General features: G+C 41.3%; 1 protein-coding gene across 4 annotated transcripts in view; it reads right to left on the reverse strand.

Moving 5' to 3' along the window:
• Nucleotides 1–25,359, reverse strand: part of ACVR1 (activin A receptor type 1) — a 140,390-nt gene that overhangs the window by 44,189 nt on the left and 70,842 nt on the right. For all 4 annotated transcript variants that reach the window (XM_023259334.2, XM_019838131.3, XM_019838129.3 and 1 more), the window contains exons 2-4: nt 22,546–22,619; nt 5,442–5,705; nt 2,780–2,991 (exon numbers count right to left, since the gene is read on the reverse strand). In XM_023259334.2, coding sequence (XP_023115102.1) covers nt 2,780–2,991; nt 5,442–5,705; nt 22,546–22,612 — 543 coding nt within the window. In that variant the 5' untranslated portion in view covers nt 22,613–22,619. The remainder of the gene's footprint in view (nt 1–2,779; nt 2,992–5,441; nt 5,706–22,545; nt 22,620–25,359) is intronic.

Consider the following 25,359-nt stretch of genomic DNA (forward strand, 5'->3'; position numbering starts at 1 on the left):
TTAACCCTCGAGGTCACTTCCCGGTGTGAATTCTACACAAAGCAGAGAGGAAAAATAAACTTTCATTTAAAACATAAAAACCGTGCCCCAAACCTACTGGAACATACTGTGGGAAAAACTCCCAATTAGTTCATTCATAAGTTTTTCCTTCTTATTGTCAGTGCAAGTCAAGGAGTAGATGCCTTTTTGTATCAGGACTTAATAATTTGTAATACAGAGTATTGTGCCCACGGTGATAGGTGTTGTGGTTGCAGTAATGTTGAGCTGACATTCCCCAAAGCTCATCCTTTCCCAGACGTTTTAGCTAGCCTGTTAGAGCAATACATTGATTTGTCTGCATTTCATCTTCTTTTCCTTACTCTGAGCACCACTGGGAAGCACTGTTGATCAGCAAAATTACCAAAATCTGAACATCCAAAGGAAGATATTTAGAATCCTTAAAAACCACAAAATGGATAATCAACAAGAAATTGAATGTAGATCAAGCAGTTCCATATCTCCCTAACCATCTCTTTTGCTGTTCTGTTTTCTCATTATTCATTCAATTTTTTTGAGAGAATAACTCTGAAAATTAAACAAACGTGTTGTTTTTTCATCATGTGTAATCGTGGTTTTAAATCTGGTTCATAGACTTAAGGCGGGGGAGGAGAATCAACCAGACTAACAAACATCTACTTCAACTCCTGGATCCCAAGGCTTCTTTTTCAATGTAGGAAGCTGTTCAGTAAGATAGAGTTTGTTGAACCACATATATGAGCACATCACTTAAATAAGCAAGTATATAGATGAATAATGATAACTTGTTTTAAACAGTGTTCTTTACTGTGCTATCATATCGTTATATACTGTCATCCAACATGGCTGTGTTGAGAAGACTATTTTAGCACACACTCCCATCCCTCTTCCAGACTTACAGAAGCTACTTAACAGCATTTTACACTAGATATTCCTATCATTGTCCATTGTGGTTGGCAAGCTCTGGGGAACAGAGTTCTGACTAATCTGCTTGAGAATCCTGCTTTGCTAAAGCTTTCTTAGGATTCAGCCTCATATCTTCTTGCTACTGACTCAATAAACTCGTTTAATTTTCCTTAATATTTGAAATAAACTCCAAAATACATTTCTAACAAAAAACCGTGATTCTCTTCTTTGGGAAACAGAACGCCCTCTTCTCCTGTTTTCCCAGTTCTGCTGTACTACAATCTAAATAGATAGGTGAACGGAAGAAAACGAGGTTCCTTCCCCCTTTCCATACAAAAAAGTACACCTGACCGTTGGCCCAATAGCAGGGAAGGCAGAAGAGGATGGGATATTTCCTAGCCTGTATCAGCTACCACCAAATGTTTTAACAACTAGCCCAGTTGGTCCAAGAATAGCGCCAGAGCTACAAAGACAGGTGAGGGTGAGTCTTCTCCAGCAAAAAGGTAGTTGCAGGGCAGGCTTAGGTGGAGAAGGACCAGGCACTATTAAGCTTGTCCCCTAGCAGCACAAGACTTAATATGAGATGATCTTAGGTGATGCATGGCCATGGCATTAAATAACATTGAATCACATTAGAAAGCTATGACCTTGACGGTCTTCCATCAAATTATGACAAGGAGAGTCTCGATTTCGTATTAGCATGTCTTTAACACCTAACACTCACTCATCTTCACTTTTTTCAAAGGATGCATCAGACTCAGCATAGCATCACTTTAGAAGGCTATTACTTCTCTCTTTTGCATTTTATGGTAACCTATTTATAGCAAGTGGTTCCCTTGTCTCGCTTGAAGTTTAAAGTTTCTGTAAAATTAACACTCCACAATTTTAAAAGTAAGAAAGGAAGACACATTTTAATGGGATTTCATTTAAAAGTATGCAAAAGAATAACTTTAAAACATATAAATACAATGGTGTCTGACACTGAGTTGTCCATAAATGCAGCTATAAGCCACATGTTGGCTTTTAGCAAGGGAAATGTGGCTAGCCTGAACTGATATGCATGCTGTGACTGTAAAGTATACATCAGATTTTAAAAACTTAGTTCCCAAAAAAAAAAAAAAAGGGGGGGGGGAGGAAAGAAAAGAATGTAAAATATCTCACTCATCATTCTTTATGGTTAATGATTATATGTCAAAATGATAATTCTATTCGTTTGGTTAAACATATTATTTAAATTAATATCACCTATGGTGGGGCTTTTTTAAACTTTTTTTTTTTTTAAGCAGCCACTAGAAAACTTAAAATTAAATATATGGCACACATATTTTATTGGATACCACTGTTTAACCAAATGGCCACACTCCACAAGGGGGCAGCACCGGAGCATGAAAAGTTTAATTGCTGCTTTTTTGGATGTCAAATTTTAAAGTCTTAAATTACAGGGTGTTAAAATAATCTAGAAAGGAAAGTGATTTTAATATTAAGCAAAGGTGCTTTTTTGAAAGTACTTTTATTGCTAAAAATAGAGTAACTGAATTACTTCAAGCCCCCCCCACCCCAAAATTATAGGCAACCATTCTCTGTACCTTTTCCCTTACTCCCAAAAGAAAAGTAACTACCAAGAATCTACTAAAATAAATCCCCCCCCCCTTATTTAATATAAATGCCTAAAATAAATGTTCTCCTATAGGGGAGACTAAACAGGTGCCAACATATGCTTGCCTAGGACACAAGTGACCAGTAGTAAGTGTGCACGTTGTCCAGTCACCAGCTACTGGTTAGCATTTCGTGGTGGGAATGGGAAAGCATCTTTAGCCATCTTTGTTATGCTTGGGATTCCCTGGGGTCACAAACTCACTGCTAAAGTGCTGTCTCCAACATTGGTGGTGATGAGCCCTTCGATGGTGCCGTACTCCACATCTCTGGGATTGAGGCGTTCTTGATTGCGCCTTTTAAATTTTCGGAGAGCCACTCCCAGTAGGCAAGCTAGAAGGCATACTGCAAACACTACAGACAGAATAATGAGGCCGACCTCCAAGTGGAAATTCTGTGTTCCAGGAAAGGATTTCCCTGGAGATGGGGGAGAAAAGGGCAATTGGCTGTAAGGATCAGTGTTTACTTACTATTCAGCATAACCAACACCTAACAAGTAGGTCCTGATGCTGACCACATAGTCTTGCAAGTCACAAACCGTGAAAACTAAAATACTTCCTAACACCTGGCCAATGGCCCAGTCATTTGAACCATTATTCATTTAGACAGAGCCAGAGATTGAAAAGATTCCACAGAGAACCAACTGTATTAATGCATGTACGTGAAAGTACTTTTCAAATATGGAGTACTACACAAATCTCTGTACAAATGCTTTATCCTCAGCCCTTACAGAAATTATGACGTAATATTCCTATGAGAAAGCACTATCTGAGTTAAATCCAAATCACCCAGTCTGTGGTTCTCCTCAATGTATCTTGGATGTTTACCGCAGAATTCTCATTGATCTTTTCACATCACGATTTCTGCCTAGGATTTCTGCCTAGGAACCTATTCATTCATCTGTTCTTTTACTCACTTATCCAATATTCATTCACTCACTCAAAACATTCATTCACTGATTCACTCACTCGCCTAATCACTCATTCACCCCCTAGCTTGGCATTATTACATTACCCATTCAAACATCCGTGCATTCACTCCAACACTCACATACCACTCAGGCAGATACACACAAAGACTTTCTACTTGCCTAGTGAGGTAAATGAAAAATTTCTTGATTGGATAGTGAAGCCCCATAATTAAGAGGTCCCCAAACAGAGGTGCCTGTGTGGCTCAGTTGATTGAGTGACCGACTCTTGGTATTGGCTCAGGTCATGATCTCGCGGTTTATGGGATCGAGCCCCACATCAGGCTCCACGCTGACAGTGCAGAGCTTGCTTGGGACCTTCTCTCTCCCTCCCTCTCTGCCTCTCTTCCTCTCTCTCTCTCTCACTCTCTGAATAAATGAATAAACACTAAAAAAGTCCCCAAACAATAATTATCTCTGAATGTCAGACCCCTTATGACATGGTGTCACCGAGCCCTGTTCTTCCCCACATATGCCTCTTTTCCACATCCCTGCCTCCTTCCACAATCCAAGTGCAAGCCTGATGTCCTTTATACATTTCTTTTAACTTTCCAAATCTTGGAGATTTAACTTCCAACTTGGCACATTACACTCCATGGTACATGTCACTTGTACGATAAAGTGTCAAACTAATTATATACAACATTAAATTATAAATATTGAGCCTCCCTAATTGAATTAGAGATTCCTTAAGTAAAGAAAATAAATTTTCTATTACAACTCAGTCTTGCAGTGTTCTGCAGATTAGGAACTTTCCATATTGTAGGTATAACTTTTGTGTGAGTGCAGATACTTGATTGTGTCCATCCACTCTATTAATAACAATTTAACTCACAAAGGTTAAGAGTAAAGTTTATTCCATCAAGTACCCTTTTTGTTTTAACCATTTGAATACTTAATCTCTCTTTTAAAAATCTTCTTTCATTATTCAATGAATTAACAGAATTAACATTTGCTTATCAAAATTAACATTTTCTATATGTCTTAACGTCACCACCGTAACTGAAACACTGCACAACATAATCTTGCATCAGTTTTTTTGTCTTGTTTTGTTTTGTTTTCATTTTTCGGTCTCTCCCCCTGTTAGCTGACATTTCTGACAGTGGGCATTGCTAGTAGCCTCTCCTACTCCACTTCTTGGTTTGTTTCTTCTTTTTGTGAGTGCAAAATTAAATAATTATGCCTATTAAAAATGTACTGTAGATTAAGAGAATTAACTTTGTCTTAGAGTGAGTCTACAAAGACTAAGGAACATTAGTTTTTGACAGCAATGTAGGGCTCATTTTATGGGGAAACAGTTTCAGAGAAACACTGATTTCCACTGAACATGGAATCCATTTGAACACAACATGGAAAAAGATTCCACAGAAACTACAAGGTTCATGTGAAATCTTACCCAGCTTCAAGCTTCAGTAATGGTTCACTGGGAAATCAGATATGGGAGCAAAGGTTAGTGAGGCTTTGTCTCTTTCCTCAAAAAGAAGGAAACATATTCTACTCAGTCACTGGATTCTTATGTTCCATTTTACTTCCTACACACTCAACAAAGAGATGACTATTTACCAAGCCGAACTGTTTCATAAATTATGACACCATGGCTCCTCAACAGAAAAGGGTATCTGGAGCTCTTCACCTGCTCATGACTACCAAGAGAGATCTGGTCACCCAAGCTGTTCCCCAAGATGGACACATCTTGCTCACTTGCCCAAAGATATTTATCCCCCTTCACACTCCAAAAGGCCATGCCTTTCCCTTCTTCATCTATAGCTACCCTCCTTGTCACCCATGACCTCTAGTTCAAGGAGTAGGAGGAAAAGCTTGTGGCTACTTCCATCTTTAACCCACACAGAACAACATTAACAGAAACCCTTGATCTAGAAATAGAAAAGTCCACGGGAACCTTTGGTGGGCAGCTGGGCCGTGATGTTCCTGTTACACCAGTCGCCTTGGCAACACTCCACAGCTTGGCCAGGTGACGGTGGGGTCTTACAGGTCATCTTCCCTTGCTCGTAGACCTGGAAACAGCCTTTCTGGTAGACATGGAAGCCATCATTTATGCTCAGTGAGGAAAAGCACTGCTGGCCTTCACAGTGGTCTTCGTTCCCACAGGAGAGGCCTTCACACACACACATGTAAAGTTTGGGGTTTACCTTGGGCTTCTCATCTGCAAAGAAGCAAGAAGAAGGGAAAAAAAATCACTACATGGGTTTTACCCCCATTAGGGCAATAAGATGGTTTCTCCAAGACCATTACAACACATTCACCAAACAGCAAGTCAGGCCAAGTGTCATCACTGGCCATGATGTCCACATTTTGTTATCTTGTATTTCTCACTTGACCAACTACCAAATGATAATCGCCTCTCAGTACAGGAACACATTTATACAAACTGTGTGCTCTTTTAGATCATACCAGGCCAAAGAATAGTTATCATGTACCCAGAGGCTTCTGAAAATGAACTTCCCCCTCACTGTGGTTTTCACATTCTCTTCAGCCTGATGGGCTCTCACATCCCAATTCTTACATCAAAATAAAATGTTTTTCCAGGACATAATGCTCATCACCTTTATTGTATGTTTTTTTTTAAAAAGGCTCCTAAATATAGGGCAATTGTTAATGCCAGTTCCTGCTAACTCCATACTAATCCATCAACTAATCCATCCATACAAGGAATGCTGGTGTTCCCGCCACTATCTGTAATAGCCCAGTATAATCGAGAGTTTACAAGGATGCAGTCTATAATTACAAATGTCTATTACCAATATTTCCAGCTAGATGCCTTAGATTAATGTTTCAATAGTGACAACACTGAAGTTTTCATGTTGATTACAATGGAAATTCATCACTGCTTACACATGTTTGCCTGGCAGGAAAAAAAAATGGCACTGATTATTGAAGATGAGGGTACAAGGAGACAAAGGGAATAGAGCAATGTTTTAAAAGTAAGGTAAGAGGTGAGACCACAGGAGCAGTCAACACCTGCTAGGTCCAAGGTGTGATGGAAAGATGTGCCTTGTCCATCAGTGAAGCACACCTAATCAGACTTCCTAATTGTCTCCTTCTGGAAACATCTGCAATCTAATTTTTGCAACCTAATTTTTCAAATCACTCTTTCTTTTCCCCTCCCTTGTGAGAATGATTAGTTCAGACTTGCTGGTCCCAACAGTTTGCACTAGGAGGGACGAAAAGTGAAGAATGCAAACATCCAAGTCCTAGAGGTTCCAAAGCAGTTTTCCTATAAAGAAATTCAGCTTTCAGAGCTCCCTCCAAAGGTCTATGGCACAGAGTGACTGCCTTCTGATTCTTGAACCCTCTGTAGCAGGTCTGTGAGATAACTACTTCTTTCTTAAAATAACAGGTCGGGTAGCTGCGCTTTCAAGAGGAGACCTTAAGGTAAGGTCTTTGAAATGTCAAGTTCATTTACACAGATTTGTGTGGGTGTTTGTAGAGACGTGGGTTATCTCAAAAAGAGAAAAGTGTTCTTAATCTTTCTTCTTCCCTCTTCAAAGAAGTGAAAAATAGTTCACTACCCACTGTAATGTGGGTGCCTCATCCCACAGAGTAAGTGCATGCAGACACACAGACACAAGCCTTCTATTTATAATTGACTTGCTAGTTCTTTTGAAAACCACAAGGGGCTCATCCAAGAGCAAAGACATGCCTGAAAGCAGGAGATCCAAAATAGCCGCTGACAGTGTATGTATGTCACCAGTCTCACCCCCGAGAATCAAGAGCCTCAGACATTTTTAATGAGCAAAAATTTTAATGAGCCAAAAGATAGTCTTTATTTTCCCTGCCTAGAGAAATTCCAGCACCAATCTATTTCTATGAGGATGAGAAACATATATATCTGTTGACATAACCCAGCAAAAGTTTACACTTGCCAAAAGTGAGTTGAAAGATAATATTTCCAGGGAGTCTAGACATGCTTGCCACTCTTGAATGGCACAAAGCTGGGCTGAGCATTGCCAACTATGCTGCCCAACAGGTGATGATTCTTTGGAGGGAAACGGATGGGCAGGATAAGGGGAGGGGTGGTTAACGGTATCATGTTGATTTGTTTGTGATCTACAGCAGGGAATTTAAAATACTATGTTTGAGGGGCGCCTGGGTGGCGCAGTCGGTTAAGCGTCCGACTTCAGCCAGGTCACGATCTCGCGGTCCCGGAGTTCGAGCCCCGCGTCCGGCTCTGGGCTGATGGCTCAGAGCCTGGAGCCTGTTTCCGATTCTGTGTCTCCCTCTCTCTGCCCCTCCCCCGTTCATGCTCTCTCTCTCTCTCTCTCTCTCTCTCTGTCCCAAAAATAAATAAACGTTGAAAAAAAAATTTTTAAATACTATGTTTGAAAACTGTGCCATAACACAATGTATGAAAATCTGAAACACAAACATGTATTTTAAAATCCTAAATATTTTCAAAGGTCAAAGATATCCCAGGATATACATCCTTAGAGAGGTTGTGTCTACTGACACTGGGTTGGGGCTGAAGGATTCGTGTGAGGATGAAAGGGTAAATGAAAATAACGTTAAGAGAGTAGCTGTTCAGGGATTGATAATGGACTGAGGAGTATGCGCCCCTCAACTCACGGTGCCCATGGTGCAGTAGGAACAACCACAAACGAGTAACCGTAGGCAACAGAGGCCTCACTCACTGATCCTATGGAAACGGACAGTCCTGGTAAGAAGAATTAACGACATCTTGTGGTTCTAATAAAAAAGGTCAAATTTTTTAAAAAAATAAAATAACAACAACGATTTCTTTAATGTGCTCTCAGAGTGAGCTCTGCTCTTAATTAGAGCCCTGGGGTGCCTGGCTGGGTCTGTCGGTGGAGCATATGACTCTCGATCTCAGGGTCAAGAGTTCAAGCCCCAAGTTGGGTGTGGAGCCTACTTAAAAATAGATAGATAGATAAATAGATAGATAGATAATAAAATTAGAGCTGAAACTGAACTCTAGCTCACAGACATTAAGATGTGGACCCCCCTTCCAAGGTCTCTAGCTTTTGACAGGATGTGGGGATGGCCTGACAGATGTTTGGAATGTAACCTACAGAATTTTGCCAGAATTGAGCAGCCCTGAGTAAATACCAACTTCAGTAAAGGTCAATTCACTATACCCAACTATGAGGCATGACAGGTTATAAACTGTAATCAGACCTTATCCTGTGGGGGTCATAAACGGAGTCAAAGGGATTCATTCATTTAGTAAACACTCTCCTTGAATCTTTACATCCCTCTACTAGTTGTATGTATGCAGATGGCCGAGGGCTGACTACCTTTAAACAGGTAATTCTTTTTAAGGTGTCAAAAACTAGAGTTTTCATATCCTCACCTCCACAGTCCAGAAAAAGAAAAAGGGGGAAGAAGGACGGTTGTCAGTGCTATGTGATAATTAATTTAATCTCTGATATGAGGAACCATGAGCTCAGTCCAGCTGTTAGCTAATGGGAAAGTACACAAGCTTTACCAGATTCACGTCCAATTTTGCTTCTCACCAACATTTAATCTTCTTAAGTTGGGTATTTCCGTATAACTACTTAGAAGAGCCCATCATGAATCTATTTTTTATATACTGCCAGATATAAACGCAGACCCTAAATTCATAAGAATATAAGAATGACCACATATACCACGCACATGCCTGCATGCACACACACATTAGTTAAATGCCACTTTGCCAGTTTCATCTGACAGAGTGGATTAGTCGAAGAGATGCCAAAGAGATTTCTGAGCTAGGATTACTAATTCAACAAAGAAGGTTAAAAGCAAGACAGCAGCATTTTCATATCTCAACATCCACAATTCTAAGGAACAGAGCAGGCCCCAGAATGCCCATGTCTCACTGTTTCAGTCTTGTCCAATTTTAGGAATAACCATAACATGTGTGGGCCTGTGATTTTTTATTTGGGGTGGGTTGGGGGTAGGGGGCACGCAGGGTGACAGAACTATTACAAAATCCCTTTTAGGGCCACGGGTAAGGGTCTGTGGACCTCGGATTTCTCCAACAGTGACATACATATAGTACACATCGAGGCACACCAAGGAATGGATAATCACCTTCCGTGACTGATTTCCAACAGTACAGACAGGAAACGCTGTATCTGATATGAAGCCCTTTGCACTTGCCTCTGCAAACAACTAGGAAGTGCCCTGGCAGAAGGCAGCAAGTCTACTCCACCTAATTGACATTCATTTAAATAATTCAGTAATTTAAATGTCAAGCCAGAGGTATTCCCTCTCTGCGAAGCTCACCCACATTGTTTGTTCTAAAAGGCACCTCCCAGCATTACTCAGTGTTATGGCTGGCACTGTGCGCCCTTTGTATCACCAGGACCAGGTCTGTGCAAACACACTCACAGGTCTGGCTGGGAGCCGCAGGGAGTTCTTGACGCCACCTGGGAGGACTGGGGGCTGGCTCCACAACCAGAGGTGCAGGCTCAGAAGCCCAAACCTCTTAAAAGATCTCGTTCTGGGCTCATCCTCTGTGCACACCTACTCTCGTAGCCTCATGACAGACTGTTGTCACAGGAAGAGGCAGAGCAGAGAGCATCGTGGACTTTTTACGTCTGTCCACAGTTTGGGATGCTCTTGTACCTCGGAGTAAAAATCTTCACATTTATGTTTTAAGTGGGACTTGAGAAATCTAAGCACACCACCATGGGCTTATCCCCCACATTCTCAGTCATGCACTCCATAACGCTTTAAAGCATTTAAACTGATTACCTCTCTAAATGGTGCACAAAACCTCACATCTCCCACTAAAGTTTGACACAAAAGACAAATGAGAAACTGCTACAAGTAAACCAGCCTGCAACTATCACCCCAGAGGTCAGCAAAAGGAACAGGCTGAATTTCTTAGAGGTTCACCTCCAAGTGGCACAGATGACAATATGGTTATTAGACTATTATTATAAAAGTCAGATAGCTCAGAACTATATAGGCTAAAAAAGGAACCCCAAACATATCTGGACTCCTTCCAACAGTATAAACGATTCATTCATTTGAAATGACAGCCTATATTAGGCTTATAGATATGGGAGTCCTTCCATGGCCTCCTAATCTGAAAGTGCAGCTTGGCACTTCTCCAGAATCGGAAAGCATTTGAGATCTCTGGCATTAAACAAAGGCTCAGTGATGGATTTTGCAATGCCAGGTATCACTGCCAGAAGCCTGCTCCTAAGACAGAAACACAAAGGTCAGTCTGCAATGCCTAGTGAAGGGCATTTGATGGTCTGGTGAGAAGGCAAGCTATATGCTCGGGAATACGGTACCCCAAATACCATTAAATGCTCTCATTATAAAACCCCCATCTAAGGAACCCAAATGCCATTTGTTTTTGTTTGTTTGTTTGTTTTTTACCCCTGATCAGAGAAACAGATATTTGGCAAAGTTGTAAAGCAAAGAAGAAAACATATTCCAGGAGTTAAGAAAGATTGAATAGACATTCTATGTCGTTAGAATAGCAACGACATGAAATGATTTCAGGATTCCCAAGATTTTGAACTGATGATAGCTACAAATGTACCCTGCCTCCAGCGTTCTGGAACCGAGCAAATCACATCCCCATTCAGATGTAATCCTCTCTGTCTTCTGTGACTCTCCAAAGAGAGACAGGAGGGTTAATGTGGCCAGAAGGCCTTCCTGGTGGAGCTGATCCCCACGTCCTTAGGCTCCCCTCCTATCCCCTCCATTCTTGGGAGGCCTCTCCTGTTCCAAGATATCAGGTCCTTTAGGTAGGGAATTTCCTCCATGTGGAGTGCTTACCTCCCTCCCTGCCTACACTCCATTTACCTAGCTAGCATCTACCCTCTCTTAAAGAAGCCTTTGTTTACACACTCAAATTTAAAGTAAGAACCACCTGTATACACTCACATGCATGTGTCTGTCTGGCTACTGAATGTCCAAGTCTCTCCTCCGGACTAGGAGCGCCATGAGGGGACGGACTGACCCTACTCTGCTCACTGTTACAGAGCCCCCGCCTGCCTCAGTGATTGACAGGAGTACAAGCCTGATGGATATTTGCTTCCGGATGAATTTTCTCTTCACGGAAAGGATTTAGAGGTGGGAAGAGACATGATGCTGGTTTTCAGAGCAGACTGAGCCTATAAAGTCTTTAAATGTCAGCAGAGATCTTAAGGCAAGGCTTAGTCACCGAGCCAGCATGTCTGTGCAAGCCATTTCTTCCTAGAGGAGTTCGCCATAGCGTCACATCTGTTCACCTACTCTGGCTTACAAGTGTAGAAAATTAATACTTGCGGTGTGGTACAGTAGGTGTTCTGTCTGCCTGGTTGTTAGAAGAAAGAGGTAAAATACAAGAGCCCCTAAAACAAGGACTTATTTAACACATTAATAGAACAGCAGGGCTTGTATGGATGGTCCTTCCTTGGATGGCTGATGTGAGGACGTTTGGCTACTCTGATGCTAAGGTGACCAGAATGATCAAAACATAGTAAGCGCCTGGCCTCCGGCCACATTAGGGGAGTCATGCAGGACTTGTCTGCTCAGCAGTGAAAAAGACGCCCCTGGTATTTGCTGCCATTTTTCTCCTATCAGTGAAAGTAATGGCGTTTTCAGCAGGGAGTAGGGAAAGAGTGAATTACATCATTTTCCCCTTCTTGCTTTGCTGAAGGTGATAAGGATTCCTAAGTCATCCTGCATTTGAACTGCTGAAGCTGAGAGGGGGAAAAAAAAAAAGTGCCATCTGTTTATTTTGTGTCTGAGCTGACTCCTTGTCTCTGAAATAATCCCTGTAAATGAAGCCCTATTGCAGCAGCCACACCTTCTATTTCAAAGCCAAAAACTTGGTCTGTGTTTAAGTGACTAACAAGTTAAAGCACATTGTGGGGTATTGACCTAAGACAATATTGGTCTGTCTTTTCCATGCGTTTTTCGTTTCCCAGAATGTAGCAAAGACATCGTTTTAATACTTGTACCATGTCAATGAAGCAACTCTTTAATAGGGGGAAAATAATGACCCTTTTCTTCATCATGTCTTCACACTTCTTCAATCTTCCCTTCAGAAAAACAAATGATTACAAAACCTAATGGAAATTACCTACTAAGGAATTCTCTTGGAGACCAGAAAGTATCCCCACCCCACCCCCATATATTGACAACGCCTGGCCCTGAGTGAGTCTCCACTTATTGGAAGAGTAACAGAGAGTACCACAGCCTGAGGGTGGAGAGAAAAAGACCTGGTTAATTATAAACATTTCAGAGAAGCGATCCCTTTGTCATTTGGATTTGAAGAGAACCAGCGATGTAGTAACCATCTATCAAATGTTGAGGCTAGAAGCCCTGTTCACAGTGTGGGAAGAGGTGTGCTTGACTCATGTGGGTTCCACAGGCTAACTAGGGAGTACACGGCTGCTCCAGTAAGGGTTTCCTAGCCAAGCGCTGTATTGAAAATTTTGCCGTTACAGGAAACCTTAACCAAGGGCTCTGTGTGGTATAGGATGATGGGAAAGGAACTACAGTGTGGACTCAGCACAAGGCTCCCACCTCTATTTGCCCTTCTGTGCCCTACCGGTGACTTGGCCTTCAAGGTTTTACTTACAATCAACAAACCACCACCACATCCCCAACAACCTTTCTGGAAGCTTTCAAACCACAGAGATAAATCCCTCAGAAGATGGGCAGGGCTCCAATTTGTTGAACAATAGTCTTAGAATGCCAGCCCCTAGGCAATGCAGTACCTGGAGTCAAAGGTAAAAATGTCCACAATTAGTTAAATTCCTCCTCTCTAGCTCCCTACTCTACCCCACCCCCAGAAAAATGCACAGAGAGAACAGGGGATTTCTAGACTACATTCTCTACAGCCTGCATGAAGCACAAGAGATTAAGCTATCCGAGGGTAAAAAGTGGGGGCACTGCTCAAGCCTCCGATACCACTACCACCCTATCCCCCAATTTCCCAACTCACATCCTAAGGCCCTATCGGGTCCAGAACGCCAGGGCAAGGTTAATTATGAGAGGAATCCCATGCCTTCAATCCCATGAATACATGTCTTGTACATCTGTACTCCAGCCTTTAGCTTCATCTTTGCTTTGCATATCTTCTTTTCCCTATCAGTCTAACTAATATGGCCCACAAGAAGCCGCTAACTCCCAAATTCAAAGCTTAAGAAGAAGACTGGCGTAGTAGTCAACAGACTAAAGGATCCTGCAGTCACCAGGCCATGGTTGAGTGGGGGTCATTTTGAGCTTATTCGTTTTTCAGCCCTGAGCCCGCAGAAAGGCTCCAGGTGCCTACACTCAAGGTAGACACCGAAAGCATTTTTTGAGAGTGCTGTGGACCATAATTGGCTTTTCAAACCCTCTCTTCCCCCTCCGCCCCCAATCTCTGTGGCACTGCATACCATTCCCAGCTTCCACAATCATCTTGAACCTTGGCAGAAGAAAGGCAGCTAAATCTGAGATGTGTCACGAGGCCACTGGCTAGGGAGCAAGAATATCTAAACACAAACTAAGGCGAAAGCAACAGGCCAGACTTTCCACAGATTCCCATCGGCTCCTGTAGCTGCAGGGCACTGACAGCCTGAAGGTAACCCAAGTATCTCCGAAGGGTCACTTTTAAATAGTAGCTTTAATACCCCCAGTCATTTCAGAAGTATTTCCTTCCAGAGCCCGCTTCCATCCACACTGACATGCCAACTGTGCCCAACAATGGCAAGCCTGCTGAAGACATGAAAGCCCAGAAGGAAAGGGAAGGATTCCCAAAGGGGCACAGGCAGCCCCATGACATGCTGTGATTCTATTCTATGGCCGCATTTGGACTGCTGAGAAAGAATAATCTAGCAAAGAGACACCATGCAGAAGTGGTCTACTGACAATCACTGGGGATTAAAGAACAGGTAGAAAATCAAACAAAATAGTTTAACGCCATGCCTCCCCGTTCTAAGACTGAAACAGCATAAACCCTGGATGGCTACCTTCCAGGAGTTTTTCAGGAAAGCGATTATCTCCAAGAGAAAACATATACCTCTCTCTCAGTCTACTGGACCACACTGTGGCTGAGCAAAGAGAACTGTATGGTGTCTTCAGCACATACTGTATATCATGCAGCCACCGTGACCACTACTAACCCCAGACGTGCCAAAGAGTACCGCTCAGAAGAGGCTGCTGCTTTTTTTTTTTTCTTCTTCTTCTTCCTTTTCAGCCAGGGCCAAAGTTTCTAAGATCTTCCTAAGAACCATTAAAATCCACGCAGCCCCTCACCTATCCACCAAGTTGAGTCCCCACTGTCCTAAATGGCAGTCGGCCAGGGGCTGGTGTACAGGGGACAGGTGCTCAGTGGGCTATTTTCAGTTGCTATCAGCTCAATCGGGAGCCGCACATGCTCAGTAGGCAGGCAAGCCTGGGTTGCATTTCAAACTCCGGGCAGCCAAGAGACGTACACCTTTCACAGCTGCCAGGGCAACCAGCTGCCCAGTGCTCCTCCCAAGACGGGAGCGATGAAAACAGTATAACCTGGCCAGCCAACATGCCAGCGAGCAAGCTGTACCTCGCATTTCACCGCCTGGGTTATTCTGAGCTGGGCTTATTGACACTCCATGGCAACACAGGAACAAAGGGCCAGCTAGAGGGATTTAAATGTCCTGCAAAAGTTGCTAGAAAAGTCAGCAGCTCCGGCTTCTGTTTGCATAATAAAAGTAGCAGTGGAATTATTATTAGGTTATTCTCAGTTGCCACTGCAGTTGTTATTCGTGAATAATAATAACAAAGGTCTGTAACAGAGGTCTACTCTTTGAACTCAGGTTTTGTTTTTGTTGTTTGCCACCATTAAGTTGCCACAGTTGGGAGGCCTCCCAAACTACGGCATGTGGGCCTGTCCACCACCACAGGAGAACCAGTTTTCCTCACCCGTGTACCTCTCGCCTTGCCGTACCCCGTGATCCACTTCCGCTGCACAAATCTTTGCGAATGCAAACCACCCCTACTTAATCTTTCAATGGCTCTCGCTCCCCTCAGGATAGGGAACAACGGCCTCAGTACCCCAGACCCTGCCAGGCCAGTAGGACCTGAACTCTCAACCTGGCTCCCTTCTCAAGACGGCGCTGGCCATGCTGGACCGCGCAGGTGGTGCCCTCACATTTCCCCCACCTCCACGACTTCTCTGGGTGGGGCCCGTCTCTGCATCAGAAGTCCTTCTCGGCCCTTCCTTTGCTGGTCTAATGCCCGTTCATCCTGCCAAACTCCTGCTCCCTGGACTGCTGTCCCCAGTCCCAGCCCAGTGTGATATGAAGGTCCTTCCTGTTGATATCCCCGGTGCTGTGCTTTAACCTTTGCCTTATCCAACCAGACTGTGACTCCTTGACAGAAGGAACCACTTCTAGTTATGCTGACATCACCAGCGCCTACCAGCATACTCGTGCTAATTAATCAGTCGGAGATTGTAAGACTGTGCTACAACTGATTCTTTTTTCCCAAACTCAGAATAAATTCTTCGAAAGATGTGCTCTTCTCATCTCCTCAGCCCAGACCAGTCCCTGTCTCCTCTTTTTTTTTCTTATATTATAATAATTAGTATTGTAGCCAACATTATTTATTCATTCATTTGTCAAATATTCACTGAGCACCAGTTATATGCCAGGCGCTGTCTTCGACACTGGGGATAAGATGGTGAGCACCACGAACTCTTGGCTTCCTACGCTCCAGGGCTCACTTTGCTTGTACTCCCCATAAACTCCTCACAACCACCCTGTCACTGTTTCCATCGCGCCACTGCAGGAATAGACCCTGAGAAGTGAAATAAAGGGCGCATGCGCGCGCACACACACACACACACACACACACACACACACACACACGCAGTGAAGACGAAGAACATGGCTCATGACACAGTCTCACTCTGTCTCACTCTGTCTCTCTCCTGAGAAAGGCCTGCTTCCTCTGCATGGCCAAGAGCCTTCCCTTCAGAAGACTCTCTGACTAACCACATCATTTTTACCTACCAAAAATTACCCTAACACTTCGCAAAACTGACATTGTGAAGCAGATGAATTAGGACACGATGTTGAAGATAAAGAGAAGCCATGACAATGTAATTCACCATGGCAGTGTGTAGTATTATAAACACACCAGATGAGTCCAATTCTAAACTGGACTATGGGTTTTTGTTTTTGTTTTTGTTTTCCTATCTATTCTTTACAACCTTTCTGAATGGATCCGATTCTTTTTTTTCATACAAACTAGCTTGGTGTAGGTACCAGAATGTAGAAGGGGAAATAAATACAACTAACTAACTAACTAAATAAGTAAGGCCACTCCCACTCCAAATCACCATTCGATTACAGGCAGAGGTGGTTGTTTTTGTTTCCTTAAGGTGATTTTCACCACCTCCTGCCCAAAAGAAATTTCATTCTTCCTCTTATTTCTTCCCTCCTGGCCACATCCCCCAAATTTCATATCCTCCGAAGGTCGGTGCTCCGCTCTAACCCATAACAAAGAATTAGATGGAGCATTACCGTGGATCTAGGAAAACACCCTGCTCTGCAGAGCTCAGATTCAGCTGATTAGAATCAGGCAGCAGCTGTTCCAGTGTTAACGACCAAGGCTGAGGAGGCACAAATGTAAACTTCCCTCTTCCTGTCAAACTACTGGCTCGGACAGAGAGGATGGTCAGGGCTTCATGAACTCGTGAAAAAAATAAAAGGTCCCAGGCCAGCTCTGCTGGAGAACGCACAGGTCGGTGGTCAGAGCTTTCACCTGAGGGCAGCAGGCACTTCCGGGCAGGGAGCTCCTAGGAGCAGACTGGAGTCACCTTTTTAAACCATGGGGCATGAACCATTCGTGGGCAGGGAAATCGATTTTGTGGTTGAAAACAAGGCCTCTTTTTTTTTCTTTTTAAATTAAAATAAAGCCGAATGGAATAAAAAAGAGAAGAAATGGGAGTACGTTAAACATAGTAAGAGTAGCTGCTGTTTTTGCACGAATTTTGTGTTTCAGATGTGTGTGGGTCCTACTCTAAAACGTTTCTAAATGTAGATGCGCTGGGTCCAACGCTAAAATGTTTCTTACTGTGAGTCACAGTGAAAAGTTTGAAAGTCACTCCGCCCTGTGTCTTACATGATCTTGGACTTGACATGAGTCCTGAGTAATTATGACTATTCCATATAATCATTATCTGTGGAAGCTTGCCTGAGGTCATGCTGGGCTGCAGAAGGAACTTCCTGAGGACGGGCTAATAGCGTTTTGGGAGTTACAAAGTAATTTTTTATTATGTCTTATTTTCCTTGGTGTTTGCTTCTTTCCAAGAGCTAAAGTTGCATATTTGACACATCTACAAATTTCCTGCTTCGCAAGTTTTTCCATAAAGAGGAGATGGCAACCATCTTCTCATTCTTGAGACCTATCTTCATAAAAAGAGAAGCCGAGAAGCTATTGCGCTGCCCGCTCACTGCCGACCACAAGGAAATCGTTTCATGAGCGTGGGTCTTCGATTTGTTTTCACATCTGTTCAGTATTTGACTTAGATCGAATTTTTAGAGTCTTCTCCACCTCCTACTGCTGCTACCCTCCTCTCATATAAATGCACTAAATATGAACATTTTATAATGTCCACTGGGGAAAAAAAAATGGATGTGGCTTCAGTTCACCCACAGCCAAAACAAACATCTCCTAAGAAGAAAAAACTAAAAGGAAACTTTGTCGTAGTTCACCTGACATCAACTAACACACCACCAGTCTGTTAGAGAAGAAAATCTGACAATAAAGAAACAGTATCTTAAAAGTGTGCACTTCGATCAGATATTTACACTTTAGGTCCTAGTAATGAGTGGCAAACAATAGCTCAATATTTCTCATCTCTCTCCCCAAAAAGTCTCTCATTTGATGATGTGTCAGTGAAAAAGATTTTATTCTGAAAAGGGATAAGTTAATGAGAAATGAGAGCAACAAATTTAATAAAGACATTTCTCTTACATTCACTCGCCCCTTCAAGAACTTCCTGAATCTTCAATAATGAGAAATTCAAAGAAAGGCTTATTCTATTCTTCTTCTACAGTCGCAAAGAGGGGCACCTTTGTGGACCCTAACAAAAAGTCCATTGAAGTTATCCCTTTCCTTCCCTCATTGGGTAATTGGGCTGGGAAGTCTTGAGTGGTGATGGCTTTGGAAATAATAAAATCAACTCAGCCCACAAACTAATTTAGAACTTAGCAATCTTCTCTAGAACAGGCCAAAACCTCTTGCAACAAACCTCTGCAAAAGTCCAGTGCTCCCTGCTATAATAAAATCTAACTATGGCTTGCAAATTTGATAAAATGTGGGTCATCTTAGCTTAGAAATATTTCTGAAGCAGTATTCCATTTTAAGTATTTGTGTCATGGACGTCACCTGCAAATGCTCTCAGGGACAAAGGGAAAGCCAAACATGGAGGTTCTGGAACAAAAATGGACTTCTCCCCAGTGGCATAATAGCAGTATTAGAGCATGATTAGTCTTATTAATGGGAAGGGATAGGAAGGATATACGGATAATTAGGACTCAAGTGCTCTTCTCGGTGAGAGCAAATAAAACTCTTCCTGCAGCTAGAGTTGTGTATATAATGAACATGAAAAATGAATATTGGTATGAGAGATGAGAAATAAAAAAACATAAACCCAGGTAAAGGAGCCTGATCATTTGCTCTCATCTCAGCTCTCAAACAGACTGGACTGAGGGGGAGTCTAGCATGCATCAGATATAATGTCAGTGTGGACGTAGCTAATTTAAGGTACAGAAAAAAAAAAGCAATATTCTGAAGAAGGTTGATAATGATTGAAGCTCTTGAATACCATTCCTTAAAGTATATTATACCTTTTTGTTGGCTGTGTAATCCTGAGCGAGAGTTTTAACCAATTCAAAGGCACATCCCCAAAAACCTATCTCATCAGGGTAATCATGAGAATTATGGGAAATAACTCATATAAAACATTTGGCATATATTAGCCACCACTCAATAAGTATTGCCTATGATCATCAAGGAGATAGTTATAGTAAGCAGTATTTTCCAGACCTATTTAGTCTTTTTTGACATGGAGTATTTAGGATTCCATACAACTTGAGAAATATTCTAAAGTACACTCATAGTAACCAAACTCTACCAAAATCACTATTGGGGACCTATTATTTGAAGTGCACACTATTTCCAATCAATATTTAAGAAACATGTGGGAGTAATTTGGGAGACAAAGGGAAAGTTGTTGTTGTTGTTGTTGTTGTTGTTGTTGTTTTCAATGAACTAAAAAGAGTACACTACCCAACAAAATATATGGGAATAAAATCCCTATGACTTTCTTATTTATGCCCCACTAATGCCATCTAGCTCCACTGAAGCACAATCAGGTGCCATAGCTACTTTGCAAACATCAAACATGGTTCTATTTCCTTTTAAACTTGGTAGTCTAAAGGTCTGCACTCAACAATCTTTGGAGCTAGTATAAAGATTTTAGTTATCTGCCCTATTATTTACCTCTTTTGGTGAAATATTTTGTACTTAACATTTGCTTTATGACTAATGTTGAATATATTAGAGTACATTACAATCAAGGGTTCTCAGTGTAGGTTTTTTTTTTTTTAATTCCTAGTAAATATACAAAAACAAAGAGTCTTTTCACAGAATATGCTATTGACAGTTAACAAGGAGTTGAGTCATGAAGGGAAGACAGGACTAAGGCAACTGTTATTAGGATTAGAGCACTCTAGGCTGTAGCAGGCACTGGATATTCTGGTTAAAAAAAAAAAAAAGCTATTGCAACTAAAGAATAAAGAGTCCTTTTCCTTCCTTGTAAACATCCTAGTGGTGGTGATATGTTAAAGAGCAGGACTTCAGGGGCAATCCGTTTCCATTTCAGCCAGACTGACTTGTTTCATGACATATCTGCACTGGGGCTTTAGGGGGTCATCTGCTGGATTCTTTGGGCAGTTCAAGAGCTAAAAGCAGGAAAAAACAACCCATGACATGGTTGTTAATACTGACTCATAAACACCCTTTTCTCCTTCTTTCTTCTCTATTCTTTCTCCACTTCTTCTCTCTTCATACTACATACCCACAACCACAGGCCCACCCATGATATCAAATGAAACCAGTAAGAACTGCTTAATACCATACGAAACTGATACTATATCTAGGGAAGGGAATGGAATTTGGAGGGACTTTGTGCCACTACATTCTGTAGATTTTTTTTTTCCTAGTTACCATAGTGTAGCAATTACATACAGGAGGAAAATTCCTGTTTTCCTGTTGGGTCTCCAGATATTGTCAAATATTCCTTGGAGAGTAAAATAACTCCCAGGTGAGAAAGACTGGTAAAATTTGACTGTTAAAAATTTGAACTACCATCAAATTTTTCCAATCCAATTCTTACTAATTCTTACAACTTAGGACCCAACCTTTCCTCTGATTTAAACACCTCCAATTCTTTTCAACTTACCACAGGGGATCCTTAATTTATATCTTATCTTATATATTTACATCTTAATTTATAATTTCTCGGTACTGTAGCATTATTGAAATGTTTTTAACACTGCTTAGAACAGAATCTAGACTATAGATACCTAAATTGGTTACAACGGCACTGTCCAACAGAAACTTAATGTAAAGCCCATTACGTAGTATTACATAATGTAATATTATTGGATAAACATAGGAGAAAATCCAGATGACCTTGGGTACGGCAATAATTTTTCAGAGGCACAATCTATGAAAGAAATAATAAACTGGACTTCATTAAAATTTAAAACTTCTGCTCTGTGAAAGACAACATCAAGAGAATGAAAAAGCAAGTGACAGAATGGGAGAAAATATGCGCAAAAGACACACGTGATAAAAGACTGTTATTCAAAATGTGCAAAGAACTCTTACAACTCAAAAATAAGCAAACGAACAACCTGATTAAAAATTGGGCCAAAGATCTTAACCGCTACCTCACCAAAGAAGATAGAAAGATGGCAAATAAGCATATAAAAGCATATGCTCCACGTCAGATGTCATCAGGAAAATGCAAATTAAAACAACAACGAGATACCGCTACACGCCTATTAGAGTGGCCAAAATCCAGAATCAATGACAACACCAAATGCTGCTGAGGAACTGGAGCAACAGGAACTCTCTCTCATTCATTGTTGGTGGGAATGCAAATGGTAGAGTCACTTTGAAAGACAATTTAGAGGCTTCTTATAAAACTGAACATACTCTACCATAAAATCCAGTAATCACAAACCTTGGTATTTACCCAAAGGAGCTGGAAACTTTTGTCCACACACAACCTGCACACGGATGTTTAGAGCAACTTTATTCCTAACTGCCAAAACCCAGAAGCATCCGATGTATCCCTTCAGTAGGTCCATGGATAAATAAAACTGTGGTACATCCAGACAATGGAATATTATTCACTGCTAAAAGAAATGAGCCATGAAAAGACACAGAGGAACCTTAAATGCCTACTCACAAGTGAATGAAGCCAATCCGAAAAAGACTACATATCGTACGATTCCAACTATATGACATTCTGGAAAAGATAAAACTATGAAGGCAGTAAAAAGATCAGTGGTTGCTAGTGGTAAGGAGGGTGGGGGGAAGGAATGAACAGGTGGAGCACAGGGGGTTTTTAGGACAATGAAATACTCTGTATGATACTATAATGGTGGATACATGTCATTATACATCTGTCCAAACCCACAGAATGCATAACACCAAGAGTGAACCCTAACGTAAACTACGGACTTGGATAAATATGACGTGTCAGTGTAGGTCCGTCAGTTATAACAAGTGTACCACTTTGGTGGGGGGATGTTGGTGATGGGGAAGGGTCCGAATGTGTGGGGGCAAAGGGTATATGAGCACTCTCTATACCTTCCTCTCAATTTTGCTGTGAACCAAAAACATGACTTTAAAAAAATAAAGTCTTAACAAAGGGGGAGAATGGAGGAGTATGAAGTGTGACAGGATTAAGAACAACCTAGTTCACAGAGAGCCAAACACTACACAGAAACTTACCCTACTCCAAACAGCTGTGAGACACTTACCTTCCATACTAGGGGAAGGGAAAGCAATCATCATTAGCACAGGAAGAATCATCACTCCATCTACCATTGTACAACTGTGGAGGAAAAATAAGACATATAAGTAAAACAAAAAATTTAACCGTAGGATGACAAATTAAATTAAGCATACTATCTTCAAACTGCCATTCAAGGCCTTTCTTACAAATCCCCCTCACATATGTCGCCTTATTTCTTGGTAAATTTAAACATATACCCTTTACGTATTTCTAAACAAATCATCTTAAGGAGTTAATCAGATTTACCTCCCACTGGTGGCCACTCTAAGGCAGCTGCGACTTTCTCTGAGTCCAGAGGGTCTACCCTCTTAGAGGCAACTCAATAAGGACATAAAAAATTCCCAGCTAGAAGGCTAAGCATTCTCAAAGAATTTTAAGCTAGAATTTTATCTTATCCTATGAAATGCAAAATTGGCACTAAATTTAAAACCTCTGAGAAATATGAATAGACTGTTGTAACATGATGTTAAAGATTAAGTGACTGAATAATTCAAGCATAATTTTTGAACCTTACTTCTACTTTAAAAGAATTAGAGGTAGAGCATCATCACACAGCCCAAAAGGGGAACAACCACAACAACAAAAACAACACAAAAAAAACCTACAACTTATCCCTCATCTATGACAAAGCAATGCAGGATAGACACAACCAGGATAGGAAGAAATCATGTAAATGTGAAATACATCAAACTATATAATCAAGAGAAAGTAAGATACCAGATATGAGTTTCAAGTTGATATTGCCCTAAATTGGCAAAAGCTCAATTTTCTAAGTCAAAGGACTACAACAAAGAACTTTTTAATAATAACTTAAATAATTCCTGCAAAATTTGGGGAATATGATGAAGAGTCTGGTTATACTAATTCTTTAGTACAAGAAATAATTTTTAAAAATTAAACCTTTGACTAGTTGTGATTTTCTGGATGGTAAATAAACAAGAAAACTGGTCAAGTTCTTTAATGCACACGTTAGTGTGCTATCTTACACTTAGAGCTCAAAGCAAAGAGCAAAAGCCTATTGCTATCTAAGCTGTATGGAGTGGACACCTTCTGGTTCATATTAAAATCAAAAATTTTGGTTGGTGGTCAGACTGTTCATTCTCCACGTCCCCATCTTATCTTACCACCCTCTCATCTCAATTGGTCCATAATTATATTTCAGTCCACCCCTTCTCTAATAGCAATGTAAGGAATAGCAACGTAAGGAAGAAGCAATGTACCTTCTTTTTACACTTTTTAAAGCACATGAAACTTCAGTGTCCTCTTTTACTGTTATTATTATGTCCATGTTCACAAAGATCTTTTCTATGACAAGCCCCTGATTTGTGGCATATAAGTGCCTCATGTGGCTGCCAGTGTCATCACAACCAGATACAGACTCCTCCATCACCATCTTGTCTCCATGCCTTTGAACGGGGAGCACACTGCTGGTTGCCTCTGCCTCAACGGCCCTAAGCGTCCTCTTCTACCCTTCTTGTACCTACTCCCCTCCTCCTGTCATTCATGACCTAGCTCAAAAGGTAAACATTTGGTGAAACACCTCTCCATCAGCAGTCACTTCTAGCACCCAGCACTGGGCTAACACCACTTGAAATCAATTACTTGTCTAAGTCAGTCTCCAACGCTAACCTTCCTGTCCCTAGGGTCAGGGATCCTAGGGTCATGCAAGAACATTTACTGAATTACAGGATGAAAATACAGATCTTACTCTTATTACAATGGGGTTACATCCTGATAAATCCATCCTAAGTTGAAAATATCAGCAGTGGAAAATGCACTTAATACACTTAGTCTACCAAACATCAGAGTTCAACCTAGTCCACCTTAAATGTGTTTAGAACACTTAACATTAGCCTACTGTTGGGCAAAATTATCTAATGCAAAGCCTATCAAAGCCTGTTTTACAATAAGGTATTGAAAACCTCATGTAATGTATTGAATACAGTACTGAAAGTGAAACACAGAATGGTTCTCGGGGAACAGAATGGTGGTAGGTGTGTCAGTTGTTCACCCTTGTGACAGCGTGGCTGGGAGCTGCAGCTCACTGCTGCTGCCCGGTGTCACGAGAGAGGGTCATACCACATATTGGTAGCCCAGGAAAAGACCCAAGGATCCAAAGATCAAAATTCGAAGTACAGTTTCTATTGAATGTTTATCACTTTCACATCATGGCAAAGTCAAAAAAATCTCTAAGTCAAACCCGAAGATCAAAATTCGAAGTACAGTTTCTACTGAATGTTTATCACTTTCACATCACGGTAAAGTCAAAAAATCTTTTAGTCAAACCATGAGAAGAGAAGTCAGGGACTAGAATTTGTATCCTATGCAAAATCTAAAAGAGCGATAAATAACTTGAGGCTTTATTTGGTGTCTCTCTCAGTTCCTTTGACAGTCTAGTTCAAAAGATGTCTTCCAGAAAGAAATGTGGACATGATTTGCTTAGAGTATAGCCATGTACTATACTTCTGAGGGTCAATTTAGGTATGTTATGAAACAAGCCCTCCCCAGATTACAAGTGTTCTAAAACTACAGATTGAGTATATTATTAATGAAAGCACCAGAAAGAATAAGAAAATGGTGGAGTTGATATCTCTATTCCTAGTGGCTGTTTGTTAATCACTTTACTAGAAAAAAAGCAGTTAATATTCAGTTCAATCTGACAAGAAGCAGGCTCCCCAAATTCAAAATTAAAAACTACTTGAAAATGGATTTGCTTCCAGTATCATAAACAGTAAACATTATCCTGAATAATACAATGTTATCACCATTAACAATACCT

This window comes from Felis catus, chromosome C1 (genome assembly GCF_018350175.1).
Source record: "Felis catus isolate Fca126 chromosome C1, F.catus_Fca126_mat1.0, whole genome shotgun sequence".
In the NCBI taxonomy this organism is placed as follows: Eukaryota; Metazoa; Chordata; class Mammalia; order Carnivora; family Felidae; genus Felis; species Felis catus.